Genomic DNA, 25,356 nt, shown 5'->3' with positions numbered 1-25,356 from the left:
GTAACACTACAATGTCTTTGTGAAACAGGATCCTGGGCAGAAGAGTAGCCTAGTTTTCTCTCCAATGAGCGAAAAGTGTGAATATTATTTTCACCCAAGGAACCATGATTAAAAAATTTACAAAACATTGACTGCAACACCTGGCAACTGCTGCTTAAAGTGATGCTGTGCTCCTAATAATTGATATGCTGTTTTCAGACATGCCATTGTATATTTAATCTTATTACTTATGAAATGAACCTGCTCTTTCAGTTGAAGATCTGTCGTCAGAAGGCTGGCCAGAAGAGGTTTCTGTCCCTCAATGAGATAGGATACTCCCCGGTCAAACAGGAGCCGGTCAAACAGGAGCCGGTGACAAGCTGCGAGTCGGATGCTGCCTCTGAGGTAGCAGGAAGTGCTCATTCTGACGCAGGTGTCATGACAAGAACAAGGAAGTTCCGTGAAAAGACTTCCGCCACACGGACATCCGAATATGTTGTCAGTGTGCCCGATGACCTCATCGTCAACCCCCCAGTGATCATGCAGGACCAGATACTGCAGGATCAGAATGGCGACTCCCCGACTCCTGTGACATCCTGTCCAGTCATGTTCACCTCCTTTAGTCCTGTGTTCACCTCTAGTGCTACAGTTACAGCTGTGTGTCCCAGTGTTCTGACCCTGGTCCCCCCCTCTGTCACCACCCCCTCAACACAGGTCCCAGGGTCCGACAGACTCATTGAGATTGCACCACCCAGTACTATCAAGCCAGCAGGGCAAATGGGTGGATTTGTAAAGCTGTCTCCATCAAAGGGTCCCTCTAGTCCTAATGTCACACAGATCTCTATTGGGGTGACTCAGACTTCTGGGAGATCAAGTGGAGCTGTGAAAACGACATTAACCATAGGTTCCTCAATCTCAGCACTGTCTGGGTCATCTGTTCCTTCAGTAAAGGAGAGTAAGATTCCTAGGGAAGCAGCTTCATTACCAAATTTTGAGGCAGGAAGGTCCAAGGGAGCTGTGAGTTTCCCTAATCTGATGCCAGTCGGCGTATCTCATACAGATGCCATCACACTGAACAGTGGCAAACAGATGCCAACGCCGACAGCTTCTGCAGCCAACACACCGTCCTGCACGGCAACATCAGCACAAGTCCAAGCCTCTGACGGTGGCAGTGTGTCTGGAACAGGCTTCGGAATGTCCATCCTGGAAATGTTTGATGGCCAATCTATGCAAGGGGATGCTTCACAGAGTTGTATGTCAGACATTCTTGCCAAGGCAATGAAAACAGCAGAGATAAGTAGAAGTGATGCAGAAATATCAATGTCCATGGACTTCATGAACAACTTCTTGGCCAGCAATTTCAAAACATTTGGATCAAAAAATAATTCCCCTGTGAAAAATATGCCTGTTTCAAGCGAAGTGACCCAACAGAGTGTTATATCGTTGAAGGAACATTTAGTCAAAGCTGGCATCATCCATAAGCCAGATGATCTACAAGGCGGTTCAAGTACTCACCAAAATAATAATATTGGAGGTCAGTCAGGTGGATTTGGAAACTCTGTTGTAACGACTGTTGACGGAATACCAGTGACACTTATACAGTCTCCCAGTACAGAACGCAGTGGCATAAGGGCACAATCCTTTCCACTGGGAATGGACCATAGTGAGGGTAAACTACAGCCTCATGGAGTGTCTGGGGCATCTTCTCTAAGTTATCCAGAGGTGAATACCCCCACTGTGGGTGAATCGGTCCTTCCACCGAGTCAGGCAGCAGTGTCCAGAGAAACAAGTGCTGTTGTGAAGAGCGATGGCGTTTGGGGGACACATGAACCCCAGGCTTTGACTGAGGGGAGAGACAATGATGTCCCACAGCTTGGACCCGTGGGCAGTGCAGTATCGTCCTCACCTCAGACAGGTCCTGTCACCGATGAACCGATGGAGTGGGAGGAGGAAGAGGAGACTGAGGTGGAATGGACAAAGTGAGTAGGAATTGGTAACAAAAAGTAAACTTTGAAACGTTACAAAATCAGATATCTGGTTGTTTGTTGTTTAGAGCCGTACTCTGCAATATTTCACAGGGTAAGAAACTAACAGTTTTCGTCCACTAGTCCTTATAATGATAACATATAGCAAAAACCTTGAAAAGGGTAATTTTTTACTAGTCCTTATGTTATTTTACCATTGGGCAGTTTGGCAAGGACTATAGGACTAGTGCCAATTTCTAACGCTGATTTCAGCAAACGTAAGTTACCAAGTCTGGAGTATGATATAAGAGATGCCAACCATTGCTCCTTTGGCGTAATGATTATGCTTTTCAGCCTAAAATTACACTATTACGCTTATCCTACCCAAATTATGAGTTTTGACATTTTTTGGACAAATTATTTACATGTATAATATATCACAGAGAGCAAATGGTTAATGCACAACACCTTGAATTAAATGCTTTCATGAGTGATTAATAATCTATATATAATTACCAAAGTTATTCAAAATACATGTTTGTCTGAAATGTGGGCCCAATGTATGTCACTGATGAGGTTGTCGCATGCCGTTGTGGAACTTCTCTTTGAGTACTTTATGTTGATGTCCATATTTTTTTATGTTTGGATTGATATTCAGTTTCGAGGTTTGGTCATATTTAACTATACAAACGCAAGAGGAGTCATTTTTTCTGCTTTTTTTTTAGCTTTATTGTCCCGTTTATAAAATAGTGCGGCTTATATGTGCAGCTACAGTACTAACGTCAATGCATGTGTACCTATGCTTCACGTACGTATAGGCCTGTATACGTATAAAAAAACAGCACCTGCATGGTACTCTTAACATTACTTTTTTTCACAGGAAATAATGATTTTTTTCTCCAGTGATTACTCCGAAGTTAGGGTTGGCATCTCTGTGATATTTTAACCCATTGAGGTTTGATGACGTGCCTTGAACCAAGTCACTGAGCCTGACAACACGATTCAATTATTCACCCCTTACTTCAAGCATAGGTAGCTTTGGACCAATTGTAACCCGGAACCCCACAGGTTCCAGGTCTCTTACGACTACGGTAGTTCCGGGGACAGATTTGGGGCAGTGTAGGTCCGCAGTACTGTATGTTTGCCATAAAAGATGATATATAAAATTAATGGTGACAATGTGTGATCTGGCCGATTGAGTGTCATTCCCTGAAGGCTTTGCCAGCCAACCTTGACCAAGTTATTTGCCATGTGTACAGGCTGACATCACCAGCGATAGAAATTGGAACTAGTCCTCTCGTCCTTGCCAAACTGCCCATTAGTTAAGGTATCATGACAATATAAGTCTTGTGAAACAAGTACACTGGCTTTCATCGAGCTGTGTTCTTCTGCATCAGATATTCGTGTAATTGTCTGTTATTCCTTCTTTATGAGAAGACTTCCCTTGTGGTCTAGTGGGTAGAATGCCTGTCGGTAGTTTGATCCCTTGGCAGCATCACCAGCGTTGGTATAAAGTGTTTTGATCTTCATGACCCTTTTTAAACTGTGGCATGGTATCTCAGTGGACTAGCTCTATAAAACCAGTGTAAGTAGTGGACTAGTACAAGTAGTCTCACACACACGCATGTGCATGCACGTTTCACCGCCTCTCACCTTCGTAACAATGTGATGTTACTTCTATCATTTCTTTCAGGGACATGGACAAAGTTTGCCTGGAGATGTGTAAGAAGAATGGTCCAGGCGATGAAACCTTTGCACAAGTTGCAGAGAAACTCAAAGTTGTCACCCCTAACGAGGTACAGTATTGAATAAACAAAATGGATGCATACAAGATCTGCTGAAATGTCATTTATTTATTGTTTCATATCAGGGTATGGACAAGAAATTGAAGTCATTCCCTTTGTTGATGGAAACAAAATTCATGTATTTGTGTACTGTCATATGACCTTACTATCACTGAACATATAATTTTATCATAAAGCCCAATCATTGATTCAAGGCCCAAGATCATGTACATGTACTCTTTGTGTCTTCAGCAACCCAAGAAAATTCTTGCCCTAAATGGCGACTATGCTTGTCAAAAAAGGCGATTAACGGAATCGGGTGGTCAGGCTTGCTGACTTGGTTGATGCATGTCGTCATATTCCAATTTTGTGGATCGATGCTCATGATGTCAATCACTGGATTGTCTGGTCCAGACTTGATTATTTACAGACTGTCCTCATATAGCTGGAATATTGCTGAGTGCAGCGTTAAACAACAAACAAACAAGCTCTTTGTGTAGAATAAAGTGAAGGATACATTCAACCTTGGTCACATGCTGAAATTCACTTATCATTTGTTGCAGGTTGCAGCGAGATTTGAGAAGCTGATGATGCTTTTATCAGGACTGGAGAGTGAGGATGATAGCGAGAATGATGACTGAGACAGGACAGGAGATGATCATGATGTTTGATGACTTGTATCGAACAAGTATCAATGAAGTTTGTAGTAATTCTGATGTTACAGGACACTTGGTGATCTTCAGCATGCAGGTCATCCTGTACACTGTACAGTTAATGGGAACTCACAAGGAGGAACCTTGGTGTAAGATGTTAGTGTACAGCAATGACTGGACTGTTCAGGACTCCTGGAGATTGTTTATCATGTGTATCTGTCTGTCTGCAACATTAAGCAAAGTGTCATGTTTTGTCTCTTTGTGGCATTGCTTTTGAAGAGTTCACCAAGTTCAACATTTTCTGGAATGAAAGTACTGCTATGCTGAAAATATGTAGACAAAAATTATGTTTCTTTGCTTTAATCATGTTAATATGGCACTGATACATATTTCATTAAATCTGATAATGTGATTAGTCCTGAGGATGGGATAACTTGTTGAAGTAGGTGTGTGAACAATGATGGAGCAGATGCACTCCGGCTGTTCATGTTGCAGTACTCCGCATCCCGCTGTCCCTCATGTGTACAGTATGTACATAACATTGTACAGAATAACTTTATGGCATTGAAAGATGGAGTTGTCAATAAACACTCATTTCCCCATATCTAAACATGTCCTTTTGGTTTGTTGACTTACACACATGTATGTGTTGGAATACTTGACTCTCGACAGCATACTAGTTCACACAAAGCTTGTCATGTAACACTGCCCTTCTTGATTGGTCGATATCCTGACTCAATCTTGATTGGTCGGTATCCAGATTCTCTCTTGATTGGTCGGTATCCAGATTCTCTCTTGATTGGCTGGTATCCAGATTCTCTTGATTGGTCGGTATCCAGATTCTCTCTTGATTGGCCGGTATCCAGATTCTCTTGATTGGTCGGTATCCAGATTCTCTTGATTGATCGGTATCCAGATTCTCTCTTGATTGGCCGGTATCCAGATTCTCTTGATTGGCCGGTATCAAGATTCTCTTGATTGGTTGATATCCTGTTGTCCACTGAATAGAGGTTGCAAACAGTGGTAAGTTTGGTTTGGCCATCTGCTATGCAGCATTACCATGCTGTCATGATCGCTCCAAGTACTTCTGTTTGAGGTAGGACTGCTTATCCTGTGCTTCTTGAAACTCATAGTGAGGAATCTGTGACAACAAAAGAGTTATTAGAGCAGAAAACCTGAAGATCATGCAGAATTATAGCCCAACACAGAACATATCTAGGTTGTTTTTTGGGTTGTTTTTTTCTTTTGTTGTTAATGCTGCACTCAGCAATATTCCAGCTATATGTATATAATCGAGTCTGTACCAGACAATCCAGTAATTGACATCATGAGCATCGATCAATGCTATTGGGACTGATGACATGCATCAACCAAGTCAGCGAGCCTGACCACCCGTTCCCGTTCTACATATCTAGGGTAGGAAGCAAACAAGTGTTCTTCAGAACTGTGTTCACCACTAGTACGTTTATCAAATCAAATCTTACACCACAATCAGCAATACTCCAGCTATGTCCAGCAGCCTGTTAATAATCAAGTCTCGCCCAGATAAACCATAAACCAGTGATTGATGTTGTGAGCAACATCTACTCAGTGGGCATCAGCTGATATAGTGATAACCACCCCATGCAAAGGATGCTGGGATCTATTCTGCCCCGGTTCCCCATGGGGTTGAACAGCTATGCATGCAGGATAAAATTGTTAAAGAGCTGCTCCTACATATACAGTCAAACCCTAACAGGACTGTCTCGTAACATCGAGATATCGGGATATTCAAGAGAACTGGGCATGATAAAGATATTTTGAGGCCTTCAGGATTCGTTAGGTTGTTGCTTGTTTGGTTTGATTTGTTATTTGTTTAACACCACACTCGGCAATATTCCAGCTATACTATGGCAGTCTGTAAATAATTGAGTCTGGACCAGACAATCCAATCATTGTGATCATGAGCATTGATATACGTAATTGGGATACGATGACATGCATCAGCTGAGTCACCAAGACTGACCTACCGATCCTGTTACGTATTTGCCTCTTACGACAAGCATAGTCACCTTTTACAGCAAAGCATGGGTTGCTGAAGACCTATTCTACCCCTGATCTTCACGGGGCAGTTGTATCTTGTGTGAGTATTTATCATGTTATAGTCCCATCCTGTTCTCCTTCAGTAAACCCAGTTATAGACAGTGATTCATCCCAGCCATACCTCCACGACTTGATAGCCAAGTTGCCTGAGTTGCCTTGCTTTACACAGATAGTAGCCGGACACATGCATCTCCACGTCTCCCTGCAGCCTCCGCAGTAGGTAGATGGCGTTGAAGGGATACAGCAGCACTGCCACTCTGCAACCACAGACAGGACCAGGTGTGCACAAGGTAAAGACATGCCTTCTGTTGTCTGACAGCACACTTTTAACAATATTCCCGCCACAGTGGTGGCCTAAAACTAACGAGTCTGGACCAGACAAAATAGGAATGGATGTTACGAGTGACGTCCCATGCTGTCAGGGTACAATGGTATGCAATCAACCAAATCACAGTCAGATCACCCGTTTCATTTACCCTCTGCGTACAAGCATAGGTTGCTGGGGACCTGTTCTAGCCTGGAATCCCCATAGGAGCTGAAACCATGCACCAAAACCCCAATACAAATCATTTGCTGACATCAACACACTATACAGGCAATATAAACTACTCAAAAGAAGTTAAGAATCACCCCATTCTTTCCTATTGGTAATGTTAATCTGTCATGGCGTGAGAGATTAACTATTGTAATATGAAAGAATCACGTGATCCTTAACTTCTTTTGAGTAGTATAAGTGCAATAATCTTGGATGCAACGTTAAATACCCATTTCAAATAACCTCAAATAGGTACCAACATGAAAGCTGAGTAAAGTCTCTGACATACTTGACATGTGGCCTTTGATTCTTGTTGGCTGCCTGAGTGGTCCATTCAGCTACGGGTATCGCTGTCCCGTGAGAATCAAGTCTCAGTTCAATGTCTGAAACACGAAGTCCACTCCTGCATGTCATGATGACAAAATCAAAAGGATAACCCTGAATCTCTAGATGTATTCACCTAACGACTAAGAATTGTGTACCACGATTTGGGATGTAAATATCGCATAATGATTAAAATACTGTTACAGTAAAAAGAAATGTTTTCACCAAGATTTGAAGCTATAGATTTTACAATCAAGTTCGTAGGAGGAGGGGGATGTGTACGAAGTTAAAAGCAACTGGTTGCAGATTATCAAAACAATCATTGCAAGTAGGCGGGTACAGTAAATCATATTACACACAAGCTCTATAGCTCGTCACAGCTGTTCATATCCATGCATCACCTGTTTTACAATAGACATAATACAAGTTCCATGTGCCCACATACTCATTTGCATGTGCATATGTGTTCTAACAGATGTAATGTTAAAGTTCATTCTTTGTCAGTGTGTAAAATATTCACTAACCTTGACTGTGAGGTTCAAATTAGATTAATACTCAATTACGTACATTGTACAACACATCCAATTGTGCACCTCCCCACCAAGAGATGTGTACATAGAGTTGTTTCGATCCTGATAATCGGAGCACTAGGTTTCATTTTAAGACTGGTTGACCACAGATGTGAGGAGAGTTTTCCTAGATTTTGCTTACCAGCAAGTCACTTCAGCAATGAAAACCTATCAGTGTTGTTGCCAGTATTAAGTCTCCTCCTATCCTGATTGTCCTCCTATCCATGTAGAGTTATCTCCCTTAGATACTCCAGCATCCTATGATCATGGTTATTAATTTCAGATACTTGTTTTGTCAGTACCGTACCATGCTAGGGGCCTTCACCAAATTGGAAACTGTCTCGGGCTTGCATCTCTTTAGGCCTTTTCCCTCACTGACACACTGTTATATACCGGTTTTATATGTATATATATGGATTTACGCCGCTTTTAGCAATATTCCAGCAATATCATGGCGGGGGACACCAGAAATGGGCTTCACACATTGTACTCATGTCGGGAATCGAACCCGGGTCTTCGGCGTGACGAGCAAACGCTTTAACCACTAGGCTACCCGACCGCCCCGATATAACTCAGAGGTAGTGTTTTCAAGTGAGTTTGTCACACACTGCCTGTACACTAATCACCGTGGAGGCAGCTAGAGGACGGTACTCACCAGGGGTATTGTAGTGAGAAAGGAGTGTGCCAAGATGCACATACTCTTTCCCACCGAGGATATTCGAGTACAAGCAGATCAGTTCATTTGTCAAGTCTTCTCTTTCTACTTTTTTCTGGTTTTGCTTTTGTTGAACAGACTCATACTTCCTGCACTGAAAGCATATTTAAAAATCAGAATAGTGTATTCAATACCAATTGTGTTGATCATGGTGATGTAACAAATGTTATGTTATATATACAGTCACGTCTAGTTAATCTGACACTCGTAAATCCGACAATTGGCTTTATCGACACTAATGATGGGAACCTATTAAATCAGTGCTATTTAGACCCGTTCATCCGACAGTCTCGCACTCTGATGCTGACACACCTAATTTGCAATGAATTACCGAAATCAATCATTAATCAGTCTCGTTAATCCGACACAGTGATCAGCATACTCTGTGGTTATCTGCCCGAGCTATCGGCTAGGACATCCAATAACAGGTCACGTCAGAACAACCTTTCGCAAACTATGACCTACCAATGAAATGACTAACAGGAATATTCATGTATTTGTGATAACACTTTCTTAGTAAAGTACAGATTTTCATATTTTAATTATTTTTTTCATGTTGGTACAGAAAACAATCCTAATGCACACATGTATCCCTGCAGCCATTGTATTATTAATAAATAAATGCTCACCTATCAGAAGTAAGAATAAAACGTTTGGATGTATTGTTCTTGTACAGAGTTGCATCCCTTGGCCATGCATATGCCAGTAACCTATGATTGTGGGTTCGAATCCCAGTTCGCTCCGATTATGTTTCCAGGATTGTCAGCACCATACTCGTGCTTGTAGGTTTCACCAAAGTTGTAATGTCTCAGACTTGCATCACTTCGGGCTCTCCTGCCACATTAAGCTGACATGCCATGATAAAACTGGAATAGTGCTAAAAGCAGCATTAAACCCAACTCACTTACTCACTCACTATCTCCTGATTCCATGGTTGAGGTCTAGATTTGACAATACTGTAGTATTACCAGGCATGCCTAATACTGCCAACTTGGAACTGAAATGGTGAGTGATCTTAGTTTAAGCTACTGTGAACAGTATTCCAGCTATATCACGGCGTATCAGCTTCATCATGTTTATGTGGAGGAACAGCTGAAAGTGATGCAGGTCTCAGATGCTTACCACTTTGGTGATTGAAATAATTAGTATCAAGCTCTTCACTGAGTACTGCGGACCGCACCCGTCTCGCGTACAAGAGACAGCAGAGCCGTCACGCGTACACGTTACGTCTGCGACTGTTGACGTGTTAGGTAAACACCCATAAGCAGAGGTTTCAAGAAATATAATCATGGCGATTCCAGGATTCAAACTCATGATCATAGATTTCTGACCCACTTAACATGCTTAGCTTATAACAAAACTCCTCTCTACGAATTGCAGTGCCTATAATTAAACAAAACAAAACATCCCAAAATTCTGTCTGTGATCATGTAGTAAGCATACCCTGCCAAGAGCGATCTGTCCCTGGTCAGCTAGGAACGGTCCCGTGTAGTGGGGGACCTCGATCTTCACGCTCTCCGACACGTGGTACAGGTTCTGGCCAATGTGTATCCGATCTGTGTACAGAGACATGAGGCAATACTTTCTCAGTTCAAAATAGTTGGGAGATGACATATCCCTTTTACTTGTGTAGTGTGACTCCATGTTGCTGACTAGGTAAACCAGTGGATGATGGCATGAGCAGATGACACACAATAACAGCCACCCAATCCTTATTAGTTGGTTCTTAAGGAGTGGTTATTTATTATTGGGGTTGGTGGTTTGATCTTTTGGAATGAGTATGGTTTTATGCTACTTTTAGCAATATTCCAGCAATATCATGGCGGGGAACACCAGAAATGGGCTTCACACATTGTACCCATGTAGGGAATCGAACCCAGGTCTTTGATGTAACAAGCAAACGCTTTAACCACAAGGCTACCCCACTGCTCCTTTGATCTTAGACGGTTCGCCCCGATTATGTTTCTAGATTTGTCAGCACCATACCCGTGCTCGTGGGTTTCACTGAAGTGGTAAACGTCTGAGACCTGCACCCTTTCGGGCTTTCCTCCCACATTAAGCTGACACGCCGTGATATAACTGGAATACTGTTAAAAGTGGCGTAAAACCCAACTCACTCACTTTGATCTTAGGACTGTATCTATTCCCTTATTATGGTCATAACAAGCACTATGCACAGGCGCTATGTCACTAATACTGCCCGGAACCCAAAAGAAGAGACAAGCATGGGCGTGATGGGTTCTGGAGTGTCATTACTTATAAAAATATACGACTTGCGACAACTAGACTGGAATCTTAATCTCTTAATGGATTGTCGTTTTACAAACTTTCTTAACAATCGTGCAATAGAAATATAAAGTACATAATTTTATAATGGATTTTGAAGCTCTAGTACTTTATCTAAAAATCATAACACTTTCTATTAACCTCGAAACACTGTGGGGATTCCAGGTTAGATTAAGTCCTTAGCAACCTATGGTTGTCCAAACGGCAACTGAATGGCTGATTGCGTGTCATTGTATCCCTACCATGTGGGATGTTGCTCAGAATATCAATCACTGGTTTGTCTGGCCCAGATTTGATTATTTATAGGATGCCATGATATATCTGGAATATTGCTGAGTCTTGCATCAACTAAAAAAAAAACACAAAGCAAAACATAAGGACACTTACACTCACATCCCTCTGTAGTGCTGAACAGCTGACTAATCAACTCCAGTGGGTAGAATCCATCAAGAGACATTCCACGAAGACAAGCTACAAATGATGGCATGAATGTTCTCATCTCAATGGCACGCCTATTGGAAGCCAACTCCAATACTATTTTCTTAAAGGCTTCTCTTCGTCCTTGAACAGGGAACGATAACCTCCCAACCATGGAGCAAAACTTGGCGAGATCCTTGAGGCGCCAACTTTCCAAATCTTCTTTTAACAGAATTCTACACAATTCCTGAATCATATCTGCAGATATATCGTTGAGATGTTCGTAAAGATGAACAATGTTTATCAGAGTGCTGTGATGAGTGTCTTGCATACGGGCTTGAAGCACTGGTTGGAGATCTATTAATGTCTGGTACTTATCTGGTACAGCAAATATCATTCGTCTGTGTGTGTACCTCCGCAGATACTTAAGAAGAGCTGTCAGGGAAACATCATCTAGCTCATTGACGATGCCTCCTGATAAATCAATGATCTTGTTTAAAAGCTGTTTATTCGGACAATACCACTCTGATTTGAAAAGGCCTAAACAAACGATGCCAATGGTTTGGGCGTTAAACTCAGAGAGTCTTGCCGAAATTATTTCAACGAGTAACAACAACGTGTACCTGGACATTTTTCGGTAGAGGGACACGTGATACATAAGAACAACGAGGTCTCCGTGAGAAAGGTCGTGAATGTTTTTCTGCATAAGGTTGAAAAAGGACTTCATGAAGCGGCTTATGCTGTAACTTAGTCGAAAATGGTAGTGAAAGTCTGCAGCGAGGAAATATGTCTTCATGTCCCATTCGGAATGTCTTCTCAGGAATTCCTTCTGAAATAAAGTTGCAATCTCTAAGCGAAGGACTCTAGACTCTCCTGTGAGGCAGTCTCGGAATGGGTATTTTATGATATTTCTCATGCATTGTAACAATGTATCGTCATTGACGACAGGTAATTCTGTAGTTAGGTATCTGGACAGTTCACACATTGACTTTATCACAGAATCTGTGTCTTGCCTTTCTGACGCTTCCCACAACTGCCTTACATGCTCAGATACAATTTGATCAGCACTGTTCGTACTTTCACAATGTTTATTTTCCCAAACCTGCGAAGATGGTTTTGCATCTGGGTGCTGGAAAGAATCCTTGAGACTTCCAGACAGAAAATATTCCCTAAACTCAGACTGTTCCAAGTAAAAATGATAGTACTCGTTTTCAAATTCACGTGTTTTGGCTAGTGCGTTGTCTGTAACTTGTAACCCTTGCATGGTAATGAAATCTGCCACCGAGCCTGGACGCTTGATCGGAGCTGTGTGAAGATGGGAACCCGTCCTTGGGCCAGGACCTCTCCCTGATGAAACTGACGAGGAACAGCGGGAGAGTTGTAGGTATTCTGACTTGCATCTGGACCCATGCAGGATCCAAGCTCTCCTAAATGCTTGGCCATACTGGCACGTCAACTTGTATAAAGATGACACCTTCATGTCCACATGTTACTGGGCCCCTGAAATGTAGGAAACATGTCCTCATTCACTAGATCTGCCATTATTCTCTCCTCTTATCAAGTACCAATACAGCTGTTTTAAATGGAGAGGTTCGCATTGTTTGTTGTTTAACGCCGCACTCAGCAATATTAAACCTATATGACAGCGGTCTGTAAATAACTGAGTCTGGGCCGGACAATCCAGTGATTGACAACATGAGCATCAATCCACGCGTCACCTTTTACAGCAAGCATGGGCTCCTGAAGACCCATTCTACCCCGGAATCTTCACGGGTCCCGAGCAAAGGGATGACAAGAGATGCAGGCTTAAGCTGAGGAGGAAACTCGCGTATTATATGTGATCAAACAGGTCATTATCAATTCATGAAGACCAGTTCTACCCCGGAATCGGTCCTATGCTTGTCGTGAGAGGTGGCTAAATGGTTCATGTGGGCAGACTCAGCCTCAACAAGCTGCATGGTTGATGCATGTCATGTCCCAAATGGAGGATCTAGTGTCATGTTACTAGAAAGTCTGATCCAGATTTGATTATTTACAGACCGTGGGCATACGAATATCGCTGATTGCGATATTAACAAACAAACATGAGTGAGTGAATGAATCTTGTAGTTCTGTCAGTCTTGGCAAGACAATCTACAGGTGTTATACGGCATTGGTCATGTCGACAGCAACATGTGTATACATTTAGATTAACTAACTGATGTGCCTTGCAGTCAATAAGCGGTCAATGATTCGTGACATAGGTCAGTGTTGTTGCCTCGATCTCCTTCAATCAAATTACATACAGGTCTACTGCATTCACGATCTCGGAAGTCAGCCCCGCTAATGCGTCTCAATTCCACACACTGTCAGTACTTATCGCAAATAGAGGCTGTCATAACGGTAACTAGATCTACCTGCCGGTATGAGACTGTTGATGTTGGATTCCCGTAACCTTCACATGTCTATCAACGCTTCTTTTAGACTTGAGTTTGTCTCCAAAAACCTATTTCTAAATATGTGAATGCGGCAACGCATTCCAACAGAGGAACCAGTTAAGCTTCCTCGTGGTGAGTATTGCTAAGCTCTAGCGCAGCGTGTGTACCTTCCTCGGCTCTCCTTGTGCACCACAGCGGTACTGCATATGATGATGTTTTGAGCTCACGGTTTTCTTCTAAACTAGTTATCGCAAATTGCAGCGCACAATTACGTAGCCCATCCTAGTTATAAAAAGCCTAATCTCCTCACATTGGTATCACGAACTTAAAACTCCTTCCCAGCGCGTTAAACCTTCGTTACACTACCGGTAGAGAGCTCCGCGAATGGGCAATCGCTGTGAGAAGCTTGAAATAACTTGTCAGGCGCTGATAGGAGCTTGAAAATAATATATTTTCTCGACCTTGCAATCATAATAAATCAGAGTTCATGACACTGATTGATGCTAATTGTGTTCTTTATGATAAGAGAATGGTAACTTTTTTATTGTGCCCCGATGCTCCAATGCATCGAGTTTGTTTACTCCCGGATCCCAGTATGCATTAGATATAAGCTGGTTCCCGGCTCTCTGTGCGCGTCGTCAACTTGCGCCAAGCTATATTGTGATATTAGAGACGGGGCCCAGCTTACATTAGATAACCATCAAGCTCCACCCCAACGCTTGGTATCGGCCTCGTCAACACACTGTACATTCGAAGATAAAGATCACGCTGTTTGGAGCTTGCAATCTCGCGTGGAAACAGCTTCTGTCTGAATATTGCTTTTCGTGATGCTTGACTTTTAGAGCAGGCCGCTCTCATCGGTTGATCACAGAAACGGTAAGATAAGTAGACAGTTGACATCTTGCAAAAGTTTCAGTAAGAATTCTTTTCATTCCTCACCCGATGCGCCACGGAACGATAGTTCTACAAAATCTCACAAGGACATACGAAGTCCTCAATCTTAGTATGTTTACGATTTTACGTTATGAAACAACATGATCAGCATTATGTAATTTGGTAACAGAGTAAGCTGCTGGATAAGTTAATTGTGACTTGGAGTCGTCGTGGCTTTGCAAGCTTTTGATGACTCAGCACACCTCGACATATCAGTCCCCATGCAGTGGTTGCCTAAATTCACAGGAACTCGATGATAGCGTACGTGTGTAAAACATAATATATTCGTAAAGAAAAAAATCACACCCTTCCATAAACATATGTCTATATGTTTATAGAAGGGTGTGATTTTTTTCTTTACGAATAAATTATGTTATACACGCTATCATCGAGTTCTTGTGTCTAAATTGTAAATGAAAGCATGGACCCTAAATAGCCTATAGACGTATTAAGTGTCACTTCTTTGAGTGGCATTTAGAAGTTGGAGTGATGAAGTAAGACAAGTTCTATGGATGAACAACTTCTTTATTACAATTAGTGCGACGTTTCGGTGTAGATCATAACACCTTTATCAAGCAAGTGATGGATAGGGCTAAACAACATAGGTATATATACACTTATTGACATCTAAGTTGTTACAGTGACTAGTTGATGGTGATTAAGCTAATTGGAAGCCAGTGGATGACTAATGAACACAGAGTATACAAGCAGAGTAAACAAGCAGACTGATGGAGATGTATTAAGTGTCCATGATGAAAGTTTCTAGTGTACTGAGATAGATGTGACCAGTTGTTGATGTGGACGTTTTAGGAGGCTATTTTTAGATAGCTGCTAATGCTAATTGCTATGCTTATTTAACAAATGTCCATCGAAACTAGGGCTGTAATTAAACACTTTGTCATGACATGATACTGATCTTGATAGTAATTGCAATGCAATATGATAGCCTGTCTACACAATACGAATTGAGATTGACATGAAAGTTACTCACTCACTCACTCACAGACTGACAGTTAAGCCCTAGTCTAGATTCTCTTTATTTAACTGTCTAATCTTAGTATTCCTAAGTGTTCAGTATGTGTAACGATGTTAACATATTTTATCGTATTATTCCATCATGTCTTTTCAGTATTGCAGAACAAGACTGCAGTGGCGATCCTGTACCCTTATAGACATTGTCAGTGACGACATGTTGGCACTAAGAAACATTGCCAGGCTGGCCAGCAGGGGTCAGTTCCCCAACAACATCTGTGCAGCCACTCCCAGGCATGCCTCTGCTGCTACCAAGCAACGCTCAGGGAACGACAGATTTGAGAGGAACCCTGTACCATTCCGAGTGGCCAACAAAATCTTGACGTTTATGAAGAAACAGTCAATACTGGCAGATATAAACACTACATTGAATGGGGCATCCATGAATGCAGTGGATGAAAAGGATTGGATAAGTGAAATTAACAATTTGAGTAAAACTTTGGCTGCTGGACGTGATGTAGAGAAGGGATTCAGTACACGCATCAATGACATCGGACTCGACAAGTCGTTACAAGTTGCAGATGTATATGTTTCTCATAACTACATGGAAGTAATGTTCCTGCCTCGACTGTTTGATTATGCTCTGCATACAGATTTCAGTGCTTACACCCCCAAAACTGTCGTCCATTTGATGTATTTTGTGTATTTCCACGGGAGGGCACCGTCAATGCTTTTTAAAAAAGTCGAAGATTATTTGTCAACTAACCTGGAAATGTTACACATCAATGATATAGGATTAATTTGTCTTGGATTTTTTCGAGGCAATGTGCGAATATTATCTTATGAGCTTCTAGATCGAATCAGTCAAAGACTTGTCGATGAACTTGAACTCGTGGAGAAAAATATGTTGATAAATATAACCAAAGTATTGTCCCATTCAAGCTTTTTCAAATTCAGTTTCTTTCAAAACTTTGCAGACAAAATATTGACTTTGTCCTTCATTCAGACAACAATTAATCCTTCAGTTTTGATGCATATTGCAGCATTTTATGCATCAGCCTCTGTATACCACAAACCGTTGACCCAGTCCTTACTGTCAGCCTTTGTGGGACTTTGTACACACAGCAACTCGAAAGTGAAGCCACGATCTAAAGATATTGCTCAGTTTGTGAAGGCGATGGGGATGTTGCACCATGAACCAGTCAGTGGGAAGACATCCTATATGAAACTAATGGAAGCTTACAAACGTTTCGAACAAGAACGAACACACCCCGAATCTCTGGCGGACATGCTGCATGGCTTGGCCTATCTTGGAATATTCCCCACGGATATGCTGGATATGCTGTTTCATCCGAAAAAAGTCAACCTGTTAAAAGGTGTGATGTCGTGTATGGATTTATTATTACCATGTATAGTCTTTGAGATGTTCTTTATGTCTATGGTGCCATGATAAACGATGTTCTTATATTTGGTAGTTGTAGTCAGTGTGTGAAATAGCCGCCCGCCTGCTAGCCTATGGCTAGTAAAATTTCGGTGGGATTAACAGTTCTCAAATGTCCCTCGCCCAACTGGCTACTGAATTTTGATGGTAGTCTTTGTGTTTGCACTCCTCTTACTAAGTCTTAGTTTATCAGAATAAAAGAATGTTTTCTTCTTTCCCTAGATCAATATGACCCTCAAAAATATCTAAATCAAATAAATGTCGGTAATGAATCAAGGTCGTGAGATCAGAGTTACCCAGCTTCATAATATTGACTCGTATGTAATTGGATTCACATTATTTATTATGTTTATACCTTCGTGGAATCAAATATTTCAGAAAAAAATAAGCTGTTCCATGTAAGAGCTAATGAAATCTGAAACTGGCTTGTGAGTGAGTGAGTTGGGTTTAACGCCGACAGTATTCCAGTTATATCACGGCCTGTCAGTCAGTTCAATGTGGGAGAAAAGCCTGAAGTGATGCAGGTCTCAGACGTTTACCACGTAGGTGAAACCCACGAGCACGACTATGGTGCTGACAAACCTAGAAACATAATCAGGGCGAACAGGATTTGAACCCACAATCATAGGTTTCTGGTGTGCCCAAGGGATGCAACTCTGCACAGCGAATCACAGTGCCAACCATGGCCCCGAAACTGGCTTGTAACTTTTAAGGCTAACAATATTTTCGAGACTTTCACATACTGGTGGTAGTACCAAATACGACTGCAGTGTTGCCATGGTTACAGAGAGACTGCGCATTGGTGTTGATCTGTGTTGAGGTGACACAGGGTTATTATACCATGTTAAGCTACAGACCACATCACATCTATTACAAACACTTTGAGTCTTCATGAAACTGAACTGTGAAAGTAATGAGTTGGTGCTCACCCACTATTTTTGTTCAAATGAAGCTGAGATTTCGATCTTTATTATTTGTTGGTTGTGAGAAGTAATCAATAAAAGGTGAAGTACAGATATATTTTGGTTGTGCAGTTGTCTGATGAGCTAATCCTATACGGTGTTGCATCCCTTAGGCATGCCAGTATCCTTTGACAAGATTGGCCCTGATTATGTTTCTAGGTTTGTTGGCACCATACCCGTGCTCTTGGGTTTCACCTAAGTTGTAAGCATCTACAACCAGCATCACTGTGGGCTTTGCTCCCAAATTATCTTGATAAAGAGGACATGCCGTGATATAACTGAAATACTGTTTCAAGCACCATTATTACAAACTCATTCACAAATACCTTTTAGGAATGGTCATTCAGGCCAGAAAGTCCTGTAAGATTGAACCAATGACCTGTTACTTGTGTACATCCCACTTGCCCTTTCACGATGTCACTAGGAATGGACTTGCAGGCTAGTGAGTTAGTGGTTTGAGATCATACTTGGTCAGGGCAGTTACCATGGTTACTATGTTGCCCTCATCTGATGATGTTGTTACTACATTTCAGCTCCCAGACGTTCAAAAGAACTGCAACTTCGTCTGCTGAGCAACAATGTCCTGATTGAATGTCCTGAATATCCCGGGCTGCAGCAAGCTTGGGTGAGTCTGTGCATCCTTGAATCGCCCGTGAACCCATGCTTGCCATAAAAGCCGACTATGCTTGTCGTAAGAGGTGACTAATGGGATCGGGTGGTCAGGTTCGCTGACTTGGTTGATGCATGTCATTGATCCCAATTGCCTTGATCAATGTTCATGATGTCAATCACTGGATTGTCTTGTCCATACTCGATTATTTACAGACCACCGTCATATAGCTGGAATGTTGCTGAGTGCGGCATTAAACAAACAAACAAACAAACATCCTTGAATCCTGATTTTACCATATTGTTACTCATAAAAGAGTATGGACCTTGGGGGCATGGGGGCATAGTTTTCTAAAGCACCGCAATTTATGTCCCTTTGCAGCCAGAAACCTAAGATTGTACGTTTGAATCCTAGATTTGCCCTGATTATGTTTCTATGTTTGTCAGCACCATATTTGTGCTCAAGAGTTTTCCTGAAGTGGTGAACCTCTACGACCTGCATCACTTTGGGCTTTCCTTGGAACTTCAGTTGGAACTGTCTGATATGTGAGCAATAACAGGCTTCACATGACTAATGTCTACCATGTCCTGCCAATGGTACTCCTTCCAAATGTGTCACATGGTCTTCTGCATTTTGACAAACCTCTGGTTTTGTCTGAGAAAATGTAAAGAGTCATGTTGTACAATGCATGAATGAGTTGTGTCATTGTGTCCCTTGCTAACTTGTGATTTGTTATTGAAAAATATATTTTTGTGTTTTTCATTTTAGTACTCTTTGGACTTGTCCATTGGGTGTGGACTGCTCTGTGTTTTCATCCCAAAAACTGCAAATATAGGGAATTTCGCAATAGTCATGCCCTATATTTGCGGGGTTTATTAACTGATATTTTGGGAACGTAAGAATAGTTGAGCTTCCATTTGCCAATAAGAGGACAAAATGTGTTTCCTTGTATTTCTGTGACTACTTTTCGTGTTGAAACCAAGTTGTCGGGGATATTGAAATGGGTTCCGTCTGTGCATGCATGCGTGGTATGCGTGCGTGCATCCTGAAATCGGAGCATAACTCAGAAACCATTTTATATTTCTCTACGAAACTTTGCATGTCTATCAGACTCATGCTGAACTGGTGCCTTTTGCTATTTATGAATTTGAGAAATTTAACAACAAGTTGGACTTGGGTTCTATGAGGGTCATTTTCATTTCCGGAGCGTAACTCTGCTTGTCTACCAGGCACATACTGAACTGGTGCCTTTTGATATATAGCACTCCTAGACATTTTAAATATTTTGTTACGTTTCCACGGCAACAAGTTGGACCTAGGTTCTTTAAGGGTGGTGTTCATTTCCAGAGCGTAACTCAAAAACCGTTAAATACTTTCTTACAAAACTTTGCATGTCTACCAGGCTCTTACTGAACTGGTGCCTTTTGATATTAAGCACTTTTAGAAATTTTTATTTTTTACGTTTCCATGGCAGCAAGTTGGACTTAGAAAACAATAAGGGTAGGGTTCGATTCCGGATGAAATTTTCCACATCTATCAGACATATGGTGAATTGTTGCCTTTTGCTATTTATGAATTTGAGAAATTTATATAACTGGGTATTATTTCCAGAGCTTGACTCATAAACCGTTCAATATTTTCCAATGAAACTGTGTTAAAATGGGCGGGGGATATAGATGACTTCGTCGACTATGCGCTTGTTCTGTGTTGATGTTTTATTGCTCTCTCTGCAGAATGTAGCTCAGGAGTTCAACAGCCGAGAGTGGAGAAGCTTCCAACAGGAGATCCACATTCGCAGAGGCTTCAAAGAAATCCACAAGTCGCTTGCCAACATGTTAGGTGCCGACCGAGTCAAGGCGGACTACATTCTACCTCACTACAGAAGTGCAAGTAAGAACATCACCACTCTGAACAATAATATCACCCCTAAAGCAGCTGAATTATTACTTAGCCTTTGGAAACTGCTTGTAGTTGGCTATAGTTTCGGATGTCATGTTGTGGTCTTCGCTTTATCTGACACCATCTTGTTTACCGGTAGGCTGGCAAGCCATGGAAGCTACTCACATTCAAACGATTCAAGGAATGTCATTCCATTCATTTCTGTCTTATAATCACGCTTCAATTTTTGGTCTCAAAGACTAGATCACACCTGTTTTTATACCCATGCATCATTGGGTACGCTCATTGACAAAGTGATTGTGTCTTTTTTAGCTTCAATTGATATGGCCAATTGAGTTACTGAAGTTTGAGTGAATACAGTTCCATTTATTCTATCCTGTGTATAAAGACTACATTTATTGTGTAATGATACTAATCACCTTACAGACATTGAACTGAGGCTTGATGCCTCGAACCATCCCATAAAGACGGAGGACTATGTCAGTCAAGACCCCTGGAATGTGCAACCCCTGGACAGCAAGCATGGCAGCAAGCCCACGGACACACAGCGCAAGTTAGTTGAAACCCGCTTTTTCTAATGCTTATGGTTAAGGGTGGACAAGTGGATGGTCTATAGTCCATAGTATCACAGGCCACACCGGCCAGGTGGTTTTATGATGTTCCTGTAGTCCATGATAGCACACAGGCCAGGTGGTCTAATGATGTTCCTGTAGTCCATGATAGCACACAGGCCAGGTGGTCTAATGATGTTTCTGTAGTCCATGATAGCACACAGGCCAGGTGGTCTAATGATGTTCCTGTAGTTCATGGTAGCACAGTGGCCAGGTGGTCTAATGATGTTCCTGTAGTCCATGGTAGCACAGTGGCCAGATGGTCTAATGATGTTTCTGTAGTCCATGGTAGCACACCGGCCAGGTGGTCTAATGATGTTTCTGTAGTCCATGGTAGCACAGTGTCCAGGTGGTCTAATGATGTTCCTGTAGTCCATGGTAGCACAGTGGCTAGGTGGTCCAATGATGTTCCTGTAATCCATGGTAGCACAGTGGCCAGGTGGTCTAATGATGTTCCTGTAGTCCATGGTAGCACACCGGCCAGATGGTCTAAGGATGTTCCTGTAGTCCATGGTAGCACACCGGCCAGGTGGTCTAATGATGTTCCCGAAGTTCATGGTAGCACACCGGCCAGGTGGTCTTATGATGTTCCTGTAGTCCATGATAGCACACAGGCCAGGTGGTCTAATGATGTTCCTGTAGTCCATGGTAGCACAGTGGCCAGGTGGTCTAATGATGTTCCTGTAGTTCATGGTAGCACAGTGGCCAGGTGGTCTAACGATGTTCCTGTAGTCCATGGTAGCACAGTGGCCAGATGGTCTAAGGATGTTTCTGTAGTCCATGGTAGCACAGTGGCCAGGTGGTCTAAGGATGTTCCTGTAATTCATGGTAGCACAGTGGCCAGGTGGTCTAATGATGTTCCTGTAGTCCATGGTAGCACAGTGGCCAGGTGGTCTAATGATGTTCCTGTAGTTCATGGTAGCACAGTGGCCAGGTGGTCTAAGGATGTTCCTGTAGTCCATGGTAGCACAGTGGCCAGGTGGTCTAAGGATGTTTCAGTATCTGAAGCTTGTGAATAGCTTACTTACATCACGATCACATCATGAGTCATCACGTAACCAGTATTTGCTGTTAGAAACGTGTAATGACATAAAAGCAGCAGACTATGATTTGTTTACAGGATCGCCATAGAGCTTGGAAGCATTCGTCAGTTCCTCACGACAGACAGCCTGTCTCTGGATGCTGCCAGTCTGAAGGGTCTGCCAGTCACCAGCAGTCACCAGGCGTACCATGTCAAACTGAATGGGCACAACCAGACCAAAATGAGAAATCTGAACCGCCTCGGATACAAAGTAATCTTGGTAAGGACAGCATGTTCAATAGGCCAGTTTGGGGATTCTGGGTTAGAATACGGTCCCTAGAAACCCATGCTGGTCATACAAGGTGAGTTACTACAGGCTCGGTGACTTGGCAGATGGTGTGTCCTCACAGCCTGACAAGGGGGTTGTCGCTCATATCATATCACTGGATTGTCTGGTCCAGACTCAATGATTTTCTGGCTGCCGACAGGAATATATTTGAGTGTTGTGATATGCAACAGACAAAACTGTGATGGTGGTCACTCTTGGTTTCAGCTGTTCTAGCTGATTTGTGTCATCGTATCCCATCAGCATCAACTGGTTCAACAATGCATTTGTTCAACAGTGTTCAGAATTTAGCAAGGAAATCCAAGAGTCCTTGTCATATCCCTTATGTTACATGTTTAGGGAGTCCTTTGATTCACATACCATAGACGACCTCTCCAGGGTCCCCATAGTTCTGAACAGAACTGATTGATTACTCAGCATTGAAACTTTCTTCTGCTCGACTGCTATGTGTTCCCTAATTATGGCCCATCAGTATATATGCTTCTAATGTCCAAGTAAGAGGACCCTGAGAAACAGTCATCATGGCAGGGATTTGGAAGTTTCCGAGTTCGCATTGACATGAAGATTTTCGGTTCGAATCCTGGTTTGCCCTGATTATGTTCCTAGGTTTGTCCTTGCTCGTGGGTTTTACCCAAGTGGTTAACAGAGTTAAACCCAACTCACTCACTCACTAACTGGCTTCCCTTGCCCACACTTGATTATTTACAGGGAAAATTCAACGATATTTTCGTATTTGTGATTATATTATCAGTCTTGTTTTTTACACTATTTGAAGGGGGTGTGGCCTAAATGCAAATGTTTGATTTGGATTTAAATTTTCCGGACCCATGGTCATGATGGTTATGATATAATTGGAATATTGCTGACTGTGGCATTAACACTTACTGAATCTTTAGAAGGACATTTTTTAGTATTCAGTATTTAGATCAGGGGTGTTACAACTATGCTTTCTCTTGCAGCTCCACCCTCATGAGGTGGATGAGCTGTCTGACATGCAGGAAGATGACCGCCGGAGGGTTCTGTGTGACCGGCTCCACAAGGAAACCGAGATGGACGTTCAGGTGTGTCAGATGGAGTCCTGACTCTTGGAATAGACTTCAGGGATGGACATTCAGGTGTGCAAGGCAGAGTGGAACAGCATTCCCTTGAAGATCCTCCGGGGTAGAATAGGTCTTCAGCAACACATGCTTTGCATATAAGTCAACTATGCTTGTCGTAAGAAGCGACTAACGGGATCGGAAGGTCAGACTCACTGACTTGGTTGATGCATGTCATCGTATCCTAATTGCTGGATTGTCTGGTCCAGACCTGAATATTTACAGACCGCCGTCATATAGCTGGAATACTGCTGAGTGTGGCGTTAAACAAAAAAAACCAAAAAAAAAACCCTTGGAACAGCCCACATCAAGTTTCATGGGTGGACATTCAGGTATGCAAGGCAAACTTCAGTTTCGAGATATCATGTCTGTGTGCATAATTTACTCATTCAAGACATAGAGGATATTTCTTGTGTTGAGTGAAAATATCTCCTTCCCCCCACCACGAGTTGAGAGGAACATGATATTTCACGAGAAACAGTCAATATCCTATAAACAGTTTATAGCGAGAAGCAACATAAACTCCATAAATGACTGCCTGTCATTATTTTTCCTTGTCAATGTGAAACTAAGGTAAAATGGAAGTCAACAGTTTGTGTATGGGCTAGACATTTACAATTAAGGGAGACAATTTGCAGGGAGGTAACTCTTGTATGACAATAGTACTGTCCAAGTGTTATATTCAATGAAAATACCACATTTTCAGAAACTCTTCAGTCTTTCACACTGAAATATATAACAAATCATGTGATAAGAGATAGAGATGTAACATGTAAGCAGCTGGTAACGAATACTTCTCCAAAGTACATAACTATAACTGAGCACCATCTTACACATCATGTGATGCCATACCTTTATCAGAACTGGAATTCACAAATGGAAGAGTCGCTGAATGAAATTCGCCAACACCAGAGTCTTTGACAGTGTCAGCTGTATGAACCTCCCCACAGATCTTGAAAAAAAAAATGTAACATTCCTTGAAGCAATTCAGTCAACCTTTACATAATCCTTGTCTTTTCTAACTATCCGCATTTTGTTAAATCCACGCCCATCAATTACCAAGTGTGAAAACATGGTTGCTACAACTCATAAGGCCAGATTATATTGTGATCATTGTTATAACCGACCATTACTGCTTGACCACAGGTTACCTAGTCATGCAAGCCAGTATTTGATATTAGTGTGCTTTCAGTAAATATTGTTGGTACAATGAATCGATGAGCTGAGAAATGTGCTTGTGAATCATTATAATATTTCAATTAAAGTTTAAAATAAAAATGATAATTGTACTGTATTTTTGTGCCTGGGTACCAAATCCTAGGTTCGTGTTTTTGGGTGAATGTAATGCTGAAGTTTGCGATGTGCATTTTATGTACCAGTTTAGTCAGTCAGTGATACTTATACAAGAAGACGTTTTTGACCGAAGGTTTGCCTCAAGATGGGAATGGCATTCGAGATTGAAGGAGTCTACTCTACATTAATTTGTGACTAATTTCACCAGCTCTTTTATTATTTGGAGTGGTCGGGTAGCCCAGTGGTTAAAGCATTCGCTCGTCAAGCCGAAGACCCGAGTTCAATTCCCGACATGGGTACAATGTGTGAAGCCCATTTCTGGTGTCCCCCGCCGTGATATTGCTGGAATATTGCTAAAAGCGGCGTTAAACCATACTCTCTCACTCACTTTTATTATTGTTGGATCATAGGTTTTCAGATGTCATATGTTTTTGGACGGGGTGTAT

The 25,356-nt window shown here is 42.0% G+C and overlaps 3 protein-coding genes across 4 annotated transcripts in view; 2 read left to right on the top strand and 1 right to left on the bottom strand.

Moving 5' to 3' along the window:
* Nucleotides 1-4,975, top strand: part of LOC139456964 (uncharacterized) — a 42,129-nt gene extending 37,154 nt beyond the window's left edge. For both annotated transcript variants that reach the window (XM_071238456.1, XM_071238511.1), the window contains exons 26-28: nucleotides 253-1,958; nucleotides 3,637-3,739; nucleotides 4,291-4,975. In XM_071238456.1, the coding sequence (XP_071094557.1) occupies nucleotides 253-1,958; nucleotides 3,637-3,739; nucleotides 4,291-4,368 (1,887 nt within the window). In that variant the 3' untranslated portion in view covers nucleotides 4,369-4,975. The remainder of the gene's footprint in view (nucleotides 1-252; nucleotides 1,959-3,636; nucleotides 3,740-4,290) is intronic.
* On the bottom strand, nucleotides 4,716-13,774 carry LOC139457134 (FAST kinase domain-containing protein 5, mitochondrial-like). The gene is made up of 7 exons (XM_071238592.1): nucleotides 13,705-13,774; nucleotides 11,279-12,808; nucleotides 10,049-10,161; nucleotides 8,546-8,699; nucleotides 7,287-7,380; nucleotides 6,584-6,719; nucleotides 4,716-5,521 (listed from the first exon to the last, which is right to left on the bottom strand). Exons 2-7 carry the CDS (start codon nucleotides 12,786-12,788, stop codon nucleotides 5,447-5,449), a joined length of 2,082 nt encoding a protein of 693 aa, XP_071094693.1. The 5' UTR covers nucleotides 12,789-12,808; nucleotides 13,705-13,774; the 3' UTR covers nucleotides 4,716-5,446.
* Nucleotides 13,775-14,508: 734 nt separating this feature from the next.
* On the top strand, nucleotides 14,509-24,315 carry LOC139456659 (FAST kinase domain-containing protein 5, mitochondrial-like). The gene is made up of 7 exons (XM_071238386.1): nucleotides 14,509-14,601; nucleotides 15,788-17,006; nucleotides 18,567-18,658; nucleotides 20,377-20,533; nucleotides 20,969-21,095; nucleotides 22,274-22,454; nucleotides 23,480-24,315. The coding sequence occupies exons 2-7, from the start codon at nucleotides 15,848-15,850 to the stop codon at nucleotides 23,600-23,602; spliced, it is 1,839 nt and encodes a 612-aa protein (XP_071094487.1). The 5' UTR covers nucleotides 14,509-14,601; nucleotides 15,788-15,847; the 3' UTR covers nucleotides 23,603-24,315.
* Nucleotides 24,316-25,356: the final 1,041 nt, after the last annotated feature.

This window comes from Haliotis cracherodii, unplaced genomic scaffold (assembly GCF_022045235.1).
Source record: "Haliotis cracherodii isolate W230 unplaced genomic scaffold, xgHalCrac1.p SCAF_1, whole genome shotgun sequence".
Lineage (NCBI taxonomy): Eukaryota > Metazoa > Mollusca > Gastropoda > Lepetellida > Haliotidae > Haliotis > Haliotis cracherodii.
The sequence above is the reverse complement of the archived record's forward strand: the minus strand, read 5'-3'. Positions and strand labels throughout refer to the sequence as shown.

Excerpts from the sequence above, each read along its gene's own strand:
- LOC139456659 (XM_071238386.1), top strand. The coding sequence starts at position 15,848 with ATGTTGGCACTAAGAAACATTGCCAGGCTGGCCAGCAGGGGTCAGTTC. Across the intron at positions 17,007-18,566 it reads AAAAGTCAACCTGTTAAAAG|CTCCCAGACGTTCAAAAGAA; the intron begins GTGTGATGTCGT and ends ACTACATTTCAG. Across the intron at positions 20,534-20,968 it reads ACCTCACTACAGAAGTGCAA|ACATTGAACTGAGGCTTGAT; the intron begins GTAAGAACATCA and ends ATCACCTTACAG.
- LOC139457134 (XM_071238592.1), bottom strand. The coding sequence starts at position 12,788 with ATGAAGGTGTCATCTTTATACAAGTTGACGTGCCAGTATGGCCAAGCA. Across the intron at positions 6,720-7,286 it reads AATCAAAGGCCACATGTCAA|AGTGGCAGTGCTGCTGTATC; the intron begins GTATGTCAGAGA and ends CTGTGGTTGCAG. Across the intron at positions 5,522-6,583 it reads TTGGCTATCAAGTCGTGGAG|ATTCCTCACTATGAGTTTCA; the intron begins GTATGGCTGGGA and ends TTGTTGTCACAG.